Source organism: Chaetodon trifascialis, chromosome 4 (genome assembly GCF_039877785.1).
Source record: "Chaetodon trifascialis isolate fChaTrf1 chromosome 4, fChaTrf1.hap1, whole genome shotgun sequence".
Taxonomy (NCBI): domain Eukaryota; kingdom Metazoa; phylum Chordata; class Actinopteri; order Chaetodontiformes; family Chaetodontidae; genus Chaetodon; species Chaetodon trifascialis.
The window spans coordinates 8,871,815-8,891,644 of NC_092059.1; the positions used below are offsets into that span (position 1 = coordinate 8,871,815).

Here is a 19,830-nt window from a genome sequence, read left to right on the forward strand (position 1 = left end):
ATAATAATACCCATCTGAATGGTCAATGATATCATTTCACAGCCTGGTGTTGGTGTCTAATCCTTGGCTGGTGACACATCTTTCAGCGGCTCCTCTGAAATGTTGATGGCATGTTAATCACCACCACATACAACATATGGCCACATCAACTCTGCACAAAGTGGGAGGGAGTTTCAGGTGTATTACTCTGAAGTCTACTTACAAACTGAGAGCAAATCACTCACAGAGATTTATAATAAATGCAATGGTTTCTAAATCGAACTCCATTTTCAGCAGGATTTTGCTAAAAGTCAGGATGCGAAAGGTTGAACTTTTCACTCTCCACAGGCTCAGTGCACGTTACTACATGACAAACAGCACATCAAAGTGCGAATTTAATGCTATTTTTAACTCTCAAAATGCAATTCATTCTTGTAATTTGTGTTTTGATGAATGCACAGACAATGAGCTATGACAATCCTCCTTATGCAACACCTGCTGCATATCAGAGAATCATGACGAGAATGCGGTAAGCGGAGCAACACTGGAGGCAGTCTGGAAACCGACTCTCCATCTTAGTCTCTATTAGCTATTCATGGCAGCTGGCAGGGAATTCTTGTTCAGATATTTGGCCCGATTTTAACATGTTTTCGACATTATCAGTACACACGAGGAGCTCTAATCTTTTGCTAAATGATAGGACAAACCTGGATAAATGAGTGGAGAACCATAATCAGAGTTAAAAGGCTTTTGGACGGAGCAGACAGAGCTCTTACTCATTATGAGAGATCAGAGGTGCAAAAACCACTTAAGCTGGTCTGTGGAGAAAAAAAAGTGTTACAGTCAGATGAGTCATTCTTGACCATATTCTAGACAAGTGGGTGAGATGCAAACCTGGCTAACACCAAGAAAATGGTTCAGGTGTGAATGCTTGACCCCCACAGTGACGGGGGCCGGTGCTTCTGTGACGCTTTCAGGAGACATTTTATTGCTGTAATTTGGCTCCACTTGTCTCGTGAGAGCAGAGGGTTGCTGCAAATCAATACAAAATATCTAATGTGGTTTTCCCACAAAAAAACAACAAAAATCTATCTGCTTCTCACTCAATGAAAAATCAATGCAAATTAATGTTAAAGTTCAACTACTGAACCACGGTGTCCCCGATTTCACTGAATCACTGAAAAGTCCAGTCTCAGCGCGTATTACAATGGAGGTTTCAAGTGAGCTACACATAAGACCATGATTCGGCTTAGAAATGAGTTGCGATGCTTGTAGGTCAACATCTTTGACTCAGACTTACGCTGAGAAACTTTCCCTCTTCAGCAGATGAATGTGAAAACAGCTTTCTAGAGTCAAACTCTGCACAGTGAATGTCAAACATCCAAGTGAAGTAACAATAAGTAAAACACATCAGTGAGCAGACGGAAAAATTGGAAGAGATTTTGATCAATTCACAGGTGCTGAGCATCTTCCTGTGGCTCTCTACGTCCTGCTGGAGGTGTATGCAGTTTATACCAGTCAGACCAGAGCAGTATGAATTCACTTACCCACTAAATAAAAATGAAGCTGAGTTCAGTGTGAATTAAACTGATGGCAATAAATTAGCTGTCATTATAGCTGAAGAAAACCTACGACAAACACATCAAAAGTGAAAGCAAGGATAAAATGTTATTTTCAGAACTTGTGTTTTGATTAATGCATTACCAATGACACTCCTCATACAGTATATGTGAACTGTAAGTATGTATGTCCCCATGTGTAGTGGAGGTAGCACATCCATGTCTGATTTTACTGAACTGTTTTAAAATAGATATGGAAAACGTCTGGGAAAACAGACCAAAATGTTATGTTATGTTGTATGAATGTATGTAATGTAATGTTAAACACAAAATTTCACAGTGACGGGGTCACAGGTTTATTGTAGACTCCCAGTTGACTTCTCAGACCGCCACCACGAGGGGTGAGTGACCAGATGACTGCTTTAAAAAATGGGACAGGGGACAAGACATCATCATAGCAGATAATATATAGCATGCTTTATAAACAGTGTGCTTCATTTTTATAAAACAATACAATACAAAACAGTCTAGCACAATTTCCAGACACAATGGTTTCCATATTTACAGGAAGAATTCAGTAAAGGACAATGAAAAATGCCATCAATCGTTTACATTTCTAAAATGCAGAGAAGCTTAAATGAGTCAGTCCAGTAATGTATGCAGAGCTCATTATTTACAATTTCATGTCGAGAGTTATAAATCTAGTCTGTAAAATCTGTTGTTCAATGAATGTATAGGTGAACACGAACACTTAATGGGGGAACATGAGAAATTTTCCTGTTTGCTTTCACCTGCAGAGGAGAGGCGGGATTTCTCTTAGAGTTTAGTTAGTGTCATTAAATAATTAATTTGAAGTCCAATACTATCAAATCCAGGTCAGCCTCATCGATGTCACCTCAACAACCTCATTTACCTTTGGAGAAATGGAATAAATTGCTTATTATCAAGTCTGGAGGTTGGGGAGGTTTTACTCTAGTTGATCCAATTCAGTATCATCTACAGCCAACAGAGGGCAGCAGAGGGACACTGTTAGACCTACAGGAGTTGAAGCTCCACAGGAAGAGCTGATTTTGAATCTGGTGGTGTTGGCTCTCAATGCTAAAACCACAGATCCAGAGATAAACATCCATGGTAGAGTAGAATAAGCATTACACCTGTTTTTCTCACAATTGACAAATTAGGTCTGTAGTGAAACCGGAATAATGCTCACACATTTTGCCTTTTATGTAGTACTGAAACTTCCACAGATGCTGTACAAGGCCCCAAACTGCCATGATTGCTAAAAAAAAATTGGGTAACACTTTATATTAAGGTTCAGATATTCACTATTAACTATATTAGTTAGTTGAATCACTTGTTAATGCCATATTCTGCATGACCTACAGCTACTAGACATTTCACTCATTGCTGCTTATTGACAGTAAGTAAGCAAGTTCTTCTACATTCATTATGATGTCAACAATACTATCCCCAGCATTAATGAGAGCTTGAATATGACTAATTAAGAGTCAATATGCTACTAATATGAATTATGCCAATAAGCAGCTAATTAATGGTGAAAAGGTGTACCTTAATATGAAGTGCTACCAAACTCTTTATTACATCCTTTGTAGTAGAAACTGTATTCATCAACATAATAACAGACAATTTAGCTTTTGGTTTGAAGGAATACAGAAATACTTGATAATTTCTTGATTATCTTAATGCTGAATGACTCATACTGAAATCACCTTCGTAACCACTTTTATACAGCTCTTCAGATTTAGATCAGTGTCAGTTTCTTTCTAGAATACCTCGACTCCCTCTCTTCTCTGGCTCAGTTTCATTATGACCTTTGTTTCAGTCTGCAAGGTTTTTATCACATTTGCATTTTCCCCCGCATGTCTCAAGCACATTGAGGTCCTGACGAGAAACCACTTAACTCCTTCGCCCGCTGGTCAGCAAAGCCTCCCCACTGTCACTCGTAACCAAAAATAGTGAACTGAAACTGATGTAAACGCCCTTCATGATTTGCTGTGTGAGCTGAGGGAGTGAGCATGTCTATTTGATGACAAGGTGAGGAGTGTGAAAGCTCTGGACTGATTTGAAAAGAGACGTTTTACAGAAGAACAGAAAAATTCACTCAACAGTACTATAAACAACAACAAGGATTTCAATGTCAGCGATTACAAAATATAATACATCTTATACAGTATGTATCCTACCTATACAGTACGATCTGTTCAACTTTGGGATGTGTGCACCCCAACAAATGTTCAATTTACAAATAATACACATTATTCAAAGTAAGAAGGCAGCTCTGTACATGCGTTCATCTTTTACATACAACTGTTTTCAGATGACGGGGGTAAGAGTCTTGTACGGTTTGCACTGAATAGACAACAATGGAAAACCTATCAAACAGGTGCACATCTTGCGTGTACTCATTTGCTGCCACACAAATGTGCATTGGGTCCTTAAATTGTAGCTTCACCTGGAGAGTCCCATTTTTGTTTAAAACGACTTTGAGCAGCGTTTAGTGGTATCCAATGAGAGGTAACTATCTACTGCGGCATTGCATTGACATTGATATGACATGATGCTTTACAGTCAAACTGGCAGTGTTGCAGAGAGTCGTCTCTTGGTGTCTGGTGTGTTCTGTACAAATCTACCAACAGCAAAAAAGCAGAGCTTCTATATTTTTTTGTCATAATAGTGCTCTAAAATCCTGACTGTAAATGAGTCTAAATATGCAGTATATAGCTGGAACGATTCAAATACATATTGGCAAGTCCTTGGCATTCATTGAGCACCACCCTGTTATAATGTATTCATGAGTTTGGAGCCAGAGAGCTTGGATCACCTCAGACGGAGCGGAGAGCTGAAGTCCTTTACAGACGAAGAGGACAGAGTTCAGTGTAGGGAAGAAGGATGGAGTTGGCAAGAGTTTTGAGAGGTTAAAGACTTGTGGGACTCTGAGTGCGTTTGTTGCTTTGTCTTTTAACAGTGTATTCAACATTTTGAGACATCTTTAACTGTAATCCAGCTCTGCACAATAATGCAAACACACAACAAAGCAATAGAAATTTATCAAACCCATACAGATGTCCCGTTTTCTCATATCTACAGCAGTTTCAATAACAAAACCTCTCAATAAAATGTCCTATAAATAACTGTATTTAATGTTTCGCAAGCACAAACATCCATTCCAGCGTCTTGTCCCTTTTATGTCCTCGCTTGAGACTGCTTGCAAGCAGTACCAGGGAGAGAATACCAATGAGAGAGACACATCTGAATAATCAAATCATTTTCATGTTGAACTTGCGTGCCCCACCCTGTCCTCCACTGGCAGCGGGTCCATCCACCTTTCTGAAGGAATATTCCACCGAGAAATTGTTCTTGTGCTGCCCTCTCCCTCGACTCCACACAAACAGCAGAATGAAACAGAAGAGAACTACCCCCAGGAACATGATACAGCCCATAGCTGTGGATATGAGGATGGTCTTGAGGTCCAGAGTAAACTTCAAAAAGACTCTGGTGTCATTCAGATTTGTGTCATTAAGGTCCCCAGCATAGTAAGTGCGGTTGGCCAGAAGGGCTGCATCTAATGGCAGCCCGCTAACTGTGAGTGTGGCAAAATAGGTGTCATTTCCACCAGCGTTGCTGGCTATGCAGATGTAAGTTCCACTATCTGTTACCTGGGCGTACCGTATTTCTAAAGTGCCCTCTGGTAACACAGTTAGGCGGCCGCTGCTCTTTGTGGTGATGCGGCGGCGTTGCGGAGAGATCCAGAATATCACCGGTGTTGGCTCACCTTCTGCTCTGCAAATGAATGACACAACCTGCCCCTCCCGGGCAGATATCTGCTGCAGTTTCCTGTTGCGGATTTTGGGCTTCTGGCAAGTAAAGTGATCAAAGAGAGCCGAGTCGGAGAAAGCGTTCAGGGCCCGTCCCTGCACTTCGACGGGCGTCATACACACTGGGGAGGCGCCGTCAAAATTGAGGGTCTTCCTGCGCTGAAGGATCCACAGCAAGCGGCAGTCGCAGGCCAGAGGGTTTCCGTCCAAACGCAGCGTCTCCAGAGTGTTGACAGACTGAAAGGCTCCCTCTTCCAGGGTCACCAGGCTGTTAGTGGAGAGGTTAAGAAGGCGGATTTGCCTCAGACCACCCAGCGCATATGGCTGCACCACCACCAGGTTTGTGTTGACCAGATGCAGCTCCTTCAGCCTGACAAGGTCCCGCAGCGCCCAGGACTCCAACACAGAGATGGGGTTGTGGGAGAGGTTGAGGCTGGTGAGGTGAGCCAGACTGCGCAGGGCAGAGGTGGGCACAGAGGTGATGTTGGTGTGCGTAATGGACAGCCAAGATAAGTTCAGACCCTGCAGGCTGTGAGGGGAAATGTGCTCTAAAAAGGGCCAGTGATCGATCTCGAGGCCCCTCAGGTTTCCCAGCTTACGGAAGTTCTGGTCCTCTAAGGCGGAGATACTGAGGTAGCGGAGCCGCAGAGTCACCAAGTTATGCAGGTAAGACAAAGACTGGCTGGACACAGACGTCAGGTTGCACCTCTCAATGGTCAGCTCCCTCAGCCCAACTAGACCCAGAAAGGCCTTGTTAGAAATATAAACCAAATCATTGTCTCCAACTTCCAGGTTTTTTAGACTTTTGAGGTCTTGGAACGTAAAGTCCAGAAGAATCACAATCTTATTCCCGCTGAGGTCCAATGAAGTTAGGTTGGAGAGACGCGAGAAAGCCCCCATGGGGACCAGTTTCAACTGGTTACCCCTCAGTGAAAGCGACTGCAGGTTCTGCAGACTAGAAAAAGCATTTGGTTCCAGGACGCTGATCATGTTCTCACTCAGGTCCAGCTTTTCGAGACGCTGATATGGAAGCAGGTCGCCGTGCTCTACCCAGCGAAGCTTATTCCCGCTTAGGTCCAGGATCTTGGTGTCCTGCGGGATGCCATCTGGCAGCGTGGACAGGCGTTTACCGTAACAGGACACAGTTTTGAGCTTAGCAATGCACTCGCAACGCTGGGGACATGTTTGACCTTGGGTGGATGACACCGAGATCATCAGTAGCAAGAACAGGAAAGGCAGGAGCCAGGTGACATCCTGGTCCAGGCTCATCCCCATGGCCCCCCTTTCTACTGCTTCCTCCTGCTCCTGTCTGGGGTTGAATCACTGGGCCAGACACCTGAGGAAACAGAAGGAACGGAGGGGTTAGGAAAGAGGGAGGGTGGATTGGAGTCCAGAGAGAATGAGAGCGAGAGACAAAGAGACAGTGGGACAAATTAATTAAACTCAATTTCCCTTCAACAGCAGCGATCAAACACTCTAAATGGGTGGAATTACAATTACAAACTCTAATTGACCCGGCACAGCAGTAAAATTAAAGCTAGAGCTCCAAGATAATCCTCCAAAGACTGGGTCTGTATTCAGTTGAAACAGCTCGATTTACAATGGCAGACTGTGCCTTGCGAGCAGCCTGGTTTTAAAATCCGAAAATCACCAGAACACACAACAAAAAATTTCCCTAATAGCTACGAGTCAGTTTTATATCTGATGGTTGCTCTCTGGCTACTTCATGCATTGCAAATGAAAGCAGGGAAACAGGGAAATTGATAATCTGTTGTATCCATGAGACTTTATGTGAGACATCTTAAAATGCGTGTAAAGGGAAAACAATTGCCGCCCCTAAAAGCCTTTAACATCAAACAGCACCGCAAAATGGTCCCTTTATACAGTGTGAAGCAGAACAGACAAACGTACTGCTCTGTGGAAGAAAAAACAAGGGTGTAAACAGGCTGAATAAAATATGAACTACCCAATCAATAGACATATAGCTCTGCATATCCAGTATACAGTCTCTTGGAGTAAATGCCTGACAAGGTCACTCGCCATAGCAGGAGGCCACGACTCAGTGCATCACAATAACTCAGTCCATCACATCATCTGCATAAGTCTCTGAGGCATGACGCTTATCATGAGACGAGCTTGCCTAGCCTGACCTGCCTATGGGTTTCATATGACACACACAGACAAACGCACACATGAACCCCCCCCCCCCCCCGGTCTACTGGTGGATGTTGGCAGCAGAATGCTAATCCCTTTATAAACCCATTGTGAAATACCAACTGGCGGGATGGAAAGCAACTCCAGAAAACATATTCCATAACATCATAACAACTGAGTGGGGAGGCTGTTAAAACAAATTGAACGGCCATGACTCCTGTGACTCTTATTGGTTGACACATCAGGAGGTCCCGACCTAGAGCATGTGCTGGTTATGTCGCTAAAATGACGTGAAACATGAAGATAAGCAAGTAAATATAGACACATCTATGAAGGTGGGTATTGTTTGCTAATGTTTGACAAAGTTAGAGAAAGATCAAAACCTCCAATATATCACTGCTGCCTTTACCAACCAGACTCTCACACACATAGCCGTGCATCAAACCACCACAATCAAAAGAAGTCACAAGATAGGAGGTGGAGGAGGACTAACGCGTTAAAGGCTTTTAAATTCCCACCTGCTACTGTTACAGATGATTTAATAACCCCTTTAATGTCCCTCACCTCTACACATGTTCTAATTTACCATTCAACCTGGCTCAGAGATGAATATTCCTATTAGCCAACCTGCCACTGAATGAAATTAACTGTCTGAATATGTGAGCAGAACTCTGATTAAAATGAGCAGAGGATTGTTGAAAATTTCAGGTTTCTACAAGCCCATTAGAAGTATGAAAAAAAGGCAGTGGTGGACAGAAACGCAGGCTGCCGACTCCCCACACATACTTGTGTCAGACAGAGCAGGCTGACAGGCAGCCTTTCACAGTCAGCACACAAATTCTGTCATTCACTGTGGTCCAACAAGGCCCACCAGCAAAGCCAAGAGCTCTTTCTGCACCCGAAGGCAGTCTTTGCATTTTGGGTCTGGCTTTATACATGGAAAAAACATGGCTGCTGAGGCCCATATTCATCTTAAAAGAGTGAGGCACTGATTCATCATTGTACTTATACAACTTTTTTTTTTAAGTATCACCAGTACCTGGTGCCCACATCAATGTTCTTTATTTGCCTTCAAGAACACTGCGATCGTCTGGCTTACTGGAGGTTCCCAGCAACAGCCGAAAGAAGATCGCGGTTTTGTCAATAACGCCCTGAAGCTATATAGATATCAGGGCAGGCAACTCTGAAAACGTATCTTTTGCTTTAGCCTTCAACTAGCGATGACTTTCCTGATACATGCCTGAAACTCTACTCGCCTCACTCTCATGCACTGCTGCACTTCATTTGAAATGTGCTATTTTATTTATGCTTTCTATGTACTATGTACTCTATTTTAACCTTATGATTCTTCGGTAAGTTTTATTTTCCATCTTATGTTATGCACTCTCTTCTAGTCTATTTCCATCCTTATTTTTATGATTATGATCAAGTGGGTTTTATTCTCCAACTTATTTTACATTAAAGTTGGATCACTGTTTTTTTGTTCATTCTATGTGGTTTTTTTTATCACAAGCAATTCCTGCTTGTGATTCATGTGTTGAGCTGTACACAATGCAGCTGAAGTGTTGAGAGCTTGGCTGGGGATTAGGGAGCGTTACGCTCAGCGTGCTGCTGAACTTTCAGTTATGAAAACTCTGAATGGCTGCTCTCATTAGAAAAAACTGAGTTGTGATGCGAAACTGTAAATATTAGGATTTAACTCAGTGTCATAAAAGTGCATCAACATGCACTTTAAGATGCAGTGACAGCTGTAAGATGGTGAGATATTTCTTAATACTAGTAAGGACATTTTAATTGATGTAGTAATAACGACCTGGATTAAATTAGAAAAAACAACAGGAGGATAAGTGGATTTTATTTTGAAAGACAGCACCGTCTGCATGGTTTCAAGGACTTCAAGCATCCACATTGACATGCACGTTGACTTATGTTAAGTCTGTAGGTGGTCTGACATTCTGTCCACGTCAGCATGTCTTAGAGCTGCACAGTCTTTCTAAGAAAACTGCAGCAGCTCACCTGCTTCTGCAAATGTTCAAGACATTTTTTTCCCATAAACAGCAGGTGGGCAACTGAAACAGAAACCCACATTTAAAAATGTCTGTCACATGCTGGTTTTCCGAAACCCATATCTGGTAGCAGTCCCTCAGTAATAACCCCGGAGGCCCTGGCCAGCTAATACACCAGAGGTCAACAGCAGGTGGACGGAGCTGAGTGCACTCCAGTGTATACAGCACGACCCCCCCCCCCCCCATACTCTGTGTGGGTAGCTCCACACAGAGCTGCTGTCCAAGAGGCTACTGTTACCTGGTAGTAAGCTGCAGTCAAAAATAACGTCTGTAGTCTTTGATTACGCAGGTGACAGAAGGCAGAGCAGTGGCGCTGCTGAGGGGAAGGAGCTGAGGTCTCAAGTTTTATTTGCTAGTGAGCAGAGAAGATACCGCCTAACAATTTAAACAGCAGCGGTATAAAAGAACAGGCTTGCTCGGATAAATGAGTCGAGCAGGGTTAAAAATATCTGAAAGACATGTTCCCGACAGAGTTATGCTCAATAAAGTTCAGTTATGTAAAAAGTGAAGGCAGAGGCTGTTCACCAGACAGAGCTACGCCAGCTATGTCTTGCAGAATCAATATGCATCTCTGAAATAAACCGCAACCCCCCCCGCTTCTAATATCCTTGTCTCTTACCTCCCATGCCCGGCTGAAACACACCTGTCCACTAGAAGCTGCGCTGACCTCACCTGAACCTCTCACTAACCAGCCGCCTGCCTGCTCATTTGCTCATTAGCTTTTCAGTAAATAACTAGGGGGATATTTTCATGCATGTCACACACTGTTAATAAACTGCTGGACTATGTGATGCATCATTTTCTTTGCTGTACCTGTTTTCTTTCATTTCTGAGCCTTACCTGCTGTCTCTTACTGTCTGCATTTAGGTCCTGTTTCCTGCTCCCTGCTGCCAAATACTGTGAAAAAAGGCTCTTGTCTGTCATTGCCAAACAGATGAATTATATATGAAATCGCAGTCAGTATATACTGTGCACACATCCAGTAGCATTAGGCAAGAGGTCAGCTTTCTTTTTCTGATAATTTTGGTTGCCAGGCAACATTTACTCATCCAGTACTTTCTAGTAGAAAAAAACTTCACCGCCTGAAGTGATGTTCTATTCTCGAAATGCCTCAATATTTATACACACGGGGTTGAATTGAATTGAAAAGTCTATTTTTTTTTTGGTTTCTGTTCAGACTGTTAGGCTGTTAGCCACACCAGCTTTATATATTTGGGCATTTCAGCTGTCAACAGACTGTAACATCATTTACGTAATGACTTTGTAAGGCCAAAGGGCTTAAAGAGACACTGCCAATATCAACAGTGAGTTCGCTGTGGCCTTCAAGTACATGACAGTTAAACAGTTATTTTTCTTAAAATTCTCAGAACCAGATCGTATTGAGCTAGGAGGCTAATAGATCTTTTCAAAGCAGGTGTTTTGTTATCAATATCATTAAGAATGGCTCCGCTACGTTCAAGTGTACAAGTCATGACAGTGTCACAGCAGGCCAGCAGCCACCATACCACGACCCTGAACATGGAGCAGCTAAATGGAGCTCAGCCATCATAAATTTTATCATTTACACCTGTGCTTTTAACACTGTGACATGTCCAAATGCTTGCCGTGGAAAATGCCTTTCAGCAAACACAGTGTCTCTTCATGACTGTGCCTGACACCCGTAGGTTCGATCTGTTAGCTGTGAGAAAGTAATGGCACCGTTTTACATGCTCAACATATCCCAACGTATCCCCGTGGAGGTAAAACGCCCGAGTCCTCCACTATGTGCAACAGAGAGAAAGAGAGAGAGAGTCAAACTCTGCTGCCATGACAGTGACAGACAGAGCGCCAGCACAGTTCAAAGAAGATGGCTTCACACTGTTGTTGGCTGCTCTTGTGATGCTTGAAACTGCGGCTCACACTTGCGTTGCCATCCAAATTTTAGGTGACATGTTTGCGACAAGAAATACGTTCATGTAGCCTGAAGCATTCACACACTTACAAAGTTGTATGTTTCTAGTTTAATAAAAGCCTCGGTGCTCAGACAGATTTCCATATTCAGGAAGACTGAAATAACATGGAATATTATAAGATTATTGAAGAGCTCCAACAGCATAACACCTGGGGATGGGAACTGAGAATGGGTACAAAGTTGGTACCAGTTCCTGACTGGTCACTACCGAAATATTGATAAGCTTCTAGACAAACTATTGCTATTTATGCTTCTCCCTTGTACACAGGAACCTCCGGAACAAATTTGACTTATTTCTGCAAAAGAGTAAAAATAAAATAACTAGTAACTCTTTTCAGATCTTTTCCTGTCATGTCTCTGTTTATTGTACCAAATTACAGAGTCGTATTAATGAGAGTCTTGCTAAGTATTGGTATCTGTAAGCACTATCAGTATCAATATCCATCCATCCATTTTCTATATCAACTATCCCCTTTCGGGGTTGCGGGGGGGCTGGAGCCTATCCCAGCTGTCAACGGGCGAGAGGCGGGGTACACCCTGAACCGGTCGCCAGTCGATCGCAGGGCAACATGTACAGACAGACAAACCATTCACGCTCACACTCACACCTAAGGACAATTTAGAGTCACCAATTAACCTAATGAGCATGTTTTTGGTCTGTGGGAGGAAGCCGGAGGGCCTGGAGAGAACCCACGCATGCACGGGAAGAACATGCAAACTTCACACAGAAAGGCCCTGCACGACCCGGGGATCGAACCAGCGACCTTCTTGCTGTGTGGCACGCACACTACCTGCTGCCCCACCGTGCCGCCCCAGTATCAATATCAGTGTCAATAAAATCCGAATGATACTCATCCCTATTAACATTTTTTAATTGCTTAAGTGCATAAGAGTCAACAGCTGAAACATAAAACAGCCAGATTCAAATATCCAGCGCACCTGTGGGTAAGTGCAGTGATTGCCACGGTATCAACAGTAAGCAGTCCCTCGTCAGGAGCTGACTGGGAATATGTTGCTATTAAAATTTCATTAAAAAGACTTTGGCAGAGGAGCCGTTGTTGATGCCTTTGCCTTCATGATCTTTTGTACAGTGCACAGCAGCTGCTGTTGCAAGCAGAGGTGCTGATTGGTTGTTAGTGCCACTGTGCTTGTTCTTGAATGTCCCATCTCGCCTCGACTAAACGTTAGAAGAGCAAAAAAGGCTGTTCCTGTGCTCATAAGAAGGTCGACTTATGACCCTAATTTTCAACTATCTTTGTATTCACCTCATGTTTAATCTTTAATCATATTTAATCTGCAGCACGGGGGCCCATGGGGGACAGTTCTGGCTCGCTTCCTCTTCACCCTCTACATTGCTCAAGCACAAATGCAAAAGATGTCTGACGACTCTGCAATCATCGGCCACAGATGAGTACGACAGGGAGGACAGAGAGCTGAGCAAGGGATTTGTGATTGATGCCAGCGAAAGTGTCTCCAGATCAATGCAGGAACTGGTGGTAGACTTCCACAGGTGCAACCACTCCACCCCTCCACCAGTGAACAGCCAGACATTGACAAGTACCTGGATGTTCACCTGGACTGGACTGACAATATAAATGCGCTATCCAGCTCTGTCATTGGATTCCCCTCAAGAGAAAGGAGGATGATGGCTAAGATATCATCCCTGATGGAGAACATGTCCCACCTCATGAAGGACACTCTGAGCATGAGCAGCGTCTTCACTCATCAGCCTCAGCTACTTTGTGTTTACTGCTCAATGACAAATGCTAGCATACTAACATGCTAAACTAAGAAGGTGAGTATGGTAAACACTAGCATGTTAACATTGTCATTGTGAGCATGTTAGCATACTGATGTAGCATTAGCTCAAAGCATCATTGTTCCTAAGCATAGCCTCGCAGAGCTGCTAGCATGGCTGCACTCTTATATCCTTTAATTCACTAATGTTTACGGATATCATTGTTTTGTAGTTTATTTCTGATCTTACGTGCCAAAATTAAAGATGATAATGTTGATGTCTTCTTAATTATAGTTAAAGTATAATCATTTAATTGCTGAGGTGATAAGCAATCATTCATCGATCACAGTCATCCAGTTCTCCTTAGGTTGCCAGGTGTCCCCTCTCTACAGCAACAGTCAGCATGGGTCCTCCTGAGCTCAGAGCCTGTAAAGCAGATGACAGGGTGGGTGACCCGGAATTCATGTGCTCTCTGACCTCGGCCCAATTACCATCCAAACACTGCAGAGTTAGAGAGGGAGTGAGAGAAGTGTGGCTTTTAAGCTTAAAAAAAAAAAGCCAAGTTCAGGTTAGATAGCAACAGAGCCATATTTAGACAGTGGAGTGGGCTGCGAAGCTGCAGGGGTAAGGGGGCTCAGTGTTCTGCCACCTCTCCACCCCCTCCTCTCACCACCTCTTCCTGCCAAACGGCTACATCATTTATTTCTGACACTACCTTTACTCCAGCCTTACCTCGTCCACGGCCTCTTTCTGTTTAAACTGAAGCTATTAGGGCTTGAAAGACAGCAAATTAAGGTAATGGGCCTCAGGCAAACACTGTCCTTCTTGGTTACTCAAAATAATAGATCGTGAGGCCCCCCTGTGTCTCAACATGAGGACATTAGGATGGGATCAGACAGAGGGCACCGCTGATGCTCGGCTAAATTTTACACATTGAACACGCACACACCCCATTAACGTATGCATGAAGCTTCTCTAACAAGCTGAAAATTGTGTGTGTGTTTGTGTGTGAGGGATTGGAGAGACACAAGATTTAAGTGCTGGGCTGCAGCTAGGAGATGATAGCTACATGTGTCTTAGCTCACATTTTTGTGGGATGTGAGATGTTAAAGGATAAGATACCATCCCATGAAGAGACCAAATCCAACAGTTACACTGACTTTCCAAATTTCCCAGTGAGTCCATTTCTTTCCATTTCTGAGCACTGTAGTTTTAAGCAAACCGTAGTCAAACAGGAGCTGTTGGGCACTATTTTCAGCTGCAGATTAATACACATTTTGTGCTCTAGTGAGTTTTTACAGCAGCAGGACGGTATATGTGGAGTGGACTCAAAATAAACTAATCATAATGAAGAAACCTGTCAGCCAGTGCAACAGTGTGGCACACTGATGTGGTTTTAATCATTTTTGGAAGACCGGGGGGCAACGTGGCACAAAGGAATAAGCTATATCAGGGTTTGAATACACTGGTGTTCTTTTCAATGGATTTGCTGACAATCAGAAAAATACAGAATATCACCAGCCTTATTCTTTAACATCACGTGGAGAGTCATTATATAACAATTCACCATGATGTACAGGATTGTTCACAAGCTTCTCAATCCCTGTACAGCTCTGTATAAGGAAGCTATATGAAAGTGTATTATCTATAGCCAGAAAAGGCCTGGGAGAATCAACAGCAACAGAGGAGAGGATGAGACCGCTAATCATGCTGCAGGTGTAGGACACAGCTGACAAATGAGCAGGAAGCGTGTTTGAGAGTGCGTAGGTGTAGCCAAGCGCTCTCCAGAAAAGGCTCACAGGCCGAAGCATAACATCCACAAAAGCTCCTCAAATGGCTGTGCTCGCACTCATTCCTACCATGCCCACTCAGTGCGCTTTACATAAGCACATACTGCGTGTGTGTGTGTGTGTGTGTGTGTGCGTGTCCACCAGAGAGAAAACACATTACTCATTTACACTGAGGGAAGCCACCGTCGGCGTCCATCAATCCGTGTAGGGAGACCCTGAAGCCCCTGGCAGTGCATGGTCCAGGGAACACACACATACTCACACAGGCCATTACACACACTCATGCTCACCTGATGAGAGAGCGAGCCAGACTGAGACAGAGAGAGAGAGAGTATGAGTTGCTTGTTCCCTTTTACGACCCTGTTAACTTCCACCTTGCAGTCTGGTGATGGATCGTTATCACTGGCAGGGCCGTGCCTTCCACCACAGGCAAGGACGTCCAGTCAGTGGGTGGAGGAGAGAAAGCTGGGGGTGCTGGCATGGAGTATAAACACCTGTACTGTGTATATATGTGAGTATGGACAGTCAGGAAGAAGAAGAAGTGTGTATTAACATCACACAGTACATGCACGTGTAAGTATTTCAGCACTCAGAGGTCTTTCCAGCAGCTGTGGACACTGAGGTGACAGGAGAAGATGGATGAGGGACACTGTGTGCAAACAGTCCACTTATTTAATGTGGTTTTGTCCTCGGGCCCCGCGTAATAAAACTGCCGCAGTGAACTGATCAGATATGTCGGAAATTGCCATTACACCACAGCGCCGCATGCAGATTGATATAAAATACTAGTTTAAGGGTGCCAAATGGGATTTTAATTATAATAATGGATTACAGTGAGATTCTTGCGTTGCACTTCTGCCCTATGCAAAGCAGTAACAGTGAAACCAAAGGACACAAAGGGGTGATTAAGAATGTGTCTTGCCATGTGCCATGAATCTTTAATAAGAGAACTGTTTCAGGGCTTATGGACGAAAAGGCTTCTACGAACAGGAGCTAAATAATTGAAGGCGTCATGCTGCATGGTCATGTCCCACTGACATGGAGACTTTGACCTTACCTGCAGCTGCAATATCCAAAGACATAGAGGGACAAACACGATACTCTCAGACTGACATACATGACTGATGGGAGATAAAGCACATGGGCCATACAATGATTCTGTACAGTTACTCATTTTCCACACGCGCTGCCATCAAACTGTGATGCACAAAGCTAAACTTTTGCAGGAGGTTTAAGTTCCAACCAAGGTTTAATAAATAAAGCTTTATGTGACCTGCTGTAGGATCTAACCTGCGTGCTGCATTTCCTCCATCGTTCTAGACATAATAAACTCCAACCAGCTTGTAATACGTTCTTTTTGAAACTAAAAGATGAACACGATGCATGCGAGCTGGCAAATGTCTCAATAATCCGCATGACATTCTAATAATAGCAGCTGTGCTAATGAGGTCATTAATCACACTCATGAGAGTTAATATATACATTACATGAAAACTTTTCTTCATTAACATACAGTTTTATGCAGAAATGTGCTGAAAAAATCTAGTGCGATCAAGTGGTCTTCAGGGGGAATCCGGGGACGAACTGTTCTTGAGTTACTTACTTTGTTCACAGTCAAATTATATAAAGAGTCTTCTGTGTTTGTCTTTGCTTCCTTCATTCAAATAAAACTTGAAATAAAGTCTTATGGGACCAATTCTCCTGGCATTACAGCTCTCATATGTGGTTCAAAACTTGCTATGGATTTGTAACCTTTATTAAAATATATGCCCTCTTTACATGCCGCAATTTTGAGGAAATTGTGAACTTACTTGCTTGTTAATCTAATGAAAAATGCAAACTCTTCTGTTTCTCCAAGCTGCAGCGTCTTCACACCCCGGCTCTGCTCATTACGCCCAGCGTTCATTTGAATCTACTCATTTGTGGAACACATTTCTTCTGGATTAAGCACCACCGGAAAAAAAGATGTTCCCACAATTTTATTTTGCATCAGCTTGTGTGAAACTTAATCAGATCTGCAAAGTTTGATCTCACTTCATTTGCAGGATATCCTCAGATAAACCTCATTTCATGAGAGGATTTCTTACATTAAATTACACCGTACATTTCAGGTTTTAGGTTCCCTTAGAAGTGGAGAAGAAGGTGTTAGATCTTCTATCCAGTATCGACATGAAGCAATTATAAGGAGGCAGATTCATGAAGGAGGAGAGCAGTTTCTCCAAAAACAGTAACCACAACAAACATGCTCCCATTCGAGGAAGTATAAGATATCAATATATTCACATGGTGCACAGCTGAGGTGAAAGTGGGAACAACCAAAACAAAATTATAGCACTTTTTTTTAAATAAAAACTTCAAAGTACACGACAGTCTATAATACCGCTCTATTTTATTAAAGTTTCTTCATGAAAATCATCCAATAGGAGTAACGTCAGAGAACGGGGGGTCTGCTTTCACGGTTTCTTTTTTATCTATTTGTACTGAGGCATGTTCACAGCTGAAGGTTAAAACTAATATTGGGGTTCCCACACAAACACTCCCACACAATCCAACCCAATCCAAGCACAGTCAGTTTGAGTTAACACAAAGGGATCCATGGCTCAAAAGAACATTAAGTTCGATGCCACTCTTTGAGGGGCCACCGGCCGTCACTGTAATGCGGGGTGACACTTTTTCCCCTGGCCACATATACACACTCAATGATGGCAGTCGAGGCTGATAGAGCCCTCAGCTGCGTTATTGTATTGACACACGACCTAACACATTTTCATTAGCAATGTTCTATAACCCTAATTCACCACTGTGCTCCATCAATTTAGGCCTGTTACGTGGGTGTCCAGCTTATTTATCCTGTGCTTATTTATTTTGAGGCCTCAGGAGGCTTCAGAGCTCACAGTGAACGGACTAATGATGATTAAAAAAATTAATTACACTCATTAGTTAATCATATTAAATACAAATTGAAAATTTGATATTTTAGCACTGAATGATTTCCATCAAATGAACAATCATTTCTCTTTTGATGTGAAAGAAAATATTGCTGCAAGGACTTGGGAAATTGAGGTTGTGTCCAAAAGAAACCTTCCTGGATGGATCCAGTTTGTACAAACGGCAGGTTATCCAATGGCAGGTTATCCAGTGGAAGCCTGGAGATAGTTATCTTACCTTAGCATAAAGACTGGAAACAATGGGGAAATATTAGTCTAGCTCTGAAACACAAAGAAAGAACTGGAGTTTCTGGTGAGTTCAGTCAGAGCCTGAGCTGAATACAAACAAACAGGCACACACCCAAACAGATGGCTGATGCATCCGTTGCTAGCTAGCTTACAGCTAACATTTGTATAACATGAGCTGTTTGGGGAGAGTAAAAACAAACAGCCCAGAAGTCAAATTTGCACGGATGATCCAGGGTGAAATTAAGCTTCTCTTTCTGTCCGACCACACACAGAGATCATGTAGGACAGAGACGTCAAACTCAACCACTGAAGGGGATAAAATACATGGGATGGGGGACCACAGCCATAACTTTCCTAACGGGGTGACCAGATTAGAATCAGGGATTCTGTTGGGGCGGCAAAAACACTATCTCACATGTACATAAAATGAAAGAATAATGAACTGCCCCTGTGGAATCCCCTCACGCTGCTATGGCATCTGAAGGTACACGTCCCTTATGATGTCCGTCTGTAAGAGCCTGGAGGGTCAAGAACACAAAATGTTGCTGAGGATTGTAGTGTTGCTCATTGTGCACAATATGGAAATGGGCCAGCAGCCTACAGGCTATCAATAGGAAAAAATCAAAGTCATTTCACCTTGAGATTGACACACGTTGTCTAGAACAACACACCTGGTGACACTTCGATTTCTGTATGGATTTAAGATAGAAAGTGTTCATTATTGAGCTCTGCAGGTGCTGACAGGCACATTTTTCTTCCCGTTGTACAGAGCTAGGTTAGCTGTTTCCCTTTGTTTCTCGTGTTTATGCTAAGCTAACCATCTCCTGGCTATAGCTTTGTATTTAACAAACAGACATGGTATCCATCTTGTTATCTAACTCTCAGCAAGCAAGCAAATAAGTGCCAAAATGTTGTCCCTTTTTAAACAACAATTATTTCTCAGTCACTTTAAAAGGGTCTGTCACTTATTTTGAATGGTAGCCCTGTCATTTTGGCACAAAACAAATACAAATAATGGTAATATGGACTCATCAGGAACACTTGTGGCTTCGCTGTCACAGTGGCACAACGGCACCGGTCAGCCACCCGTCTGTCCTTTCAGTCAGCTTGCCATGTGGACAGGCTGCTGCTGGCAGCTACCCTATTAAATGGCCATCCTCTCTTTAAGCCCCTGTGATCAGAGCGTGTCAGTCAACCAGCAGTCCCCCTCCCCAGGCACCCTCTCAGTCTACTTCCACGACTTCAGCAGGGTTGAGAAGTGACAGACCACCAGGAAAGAGAGGACCTAATTGGAGGAACTGGTAGAACAGACGTATTGTTTCTGCTCAGTGAACTGATCAAAATGTTCATTTGTCCTTGTCCAAGTCTTGTGGGGGCTGGTTTTAAAAAGAAGGGAAATAAAATGGAATTTGTTATCAGGACGTTGCCCTTATTGTGCCGGGCAATTACTGATTACCTGATAGAATAACACAATCCAGTCTGAAGGCGTCACGGACAGTTTAACCACGAGATGTGTGTCCTTGAAAGCACCCTGATCAAATACTAAATGTAATGACTTGGAAACATCCATTACCGTGTGAC

The 19,830-nt window shown here is 43.1% G+C and overlaps 1 protein-coding gene across 1 annotated transcript in view; it reads right to left on the reverse strand.

The window, feature by feature from the left end:
- Positions 1 to 1,859: 1,859 nt before the first annotated feature.
- lingo3a (leucine rich repeat and Ig domain containing 3a) overlaps positions 1,860 to 19,830 on the reverse strand; it is a 36,484-nt gene continuing 18,513 nt past the window's right edge. The window contains exon 2 of the mRNA XM_070961335.1: positions 1,860 to 6,710. Coding sequence (XP_070817436.1) covers positions 4,817 to 6,649 — 1,833 coding nt within the window. The 5' untranslated portion in view covers positions 6,650 to 6,710 and the 3' untranslated portion in view covers positions 1,860 to 4,816. The remainder of the gene's footprint in view (positions 6,711 to 19,830) is intronic.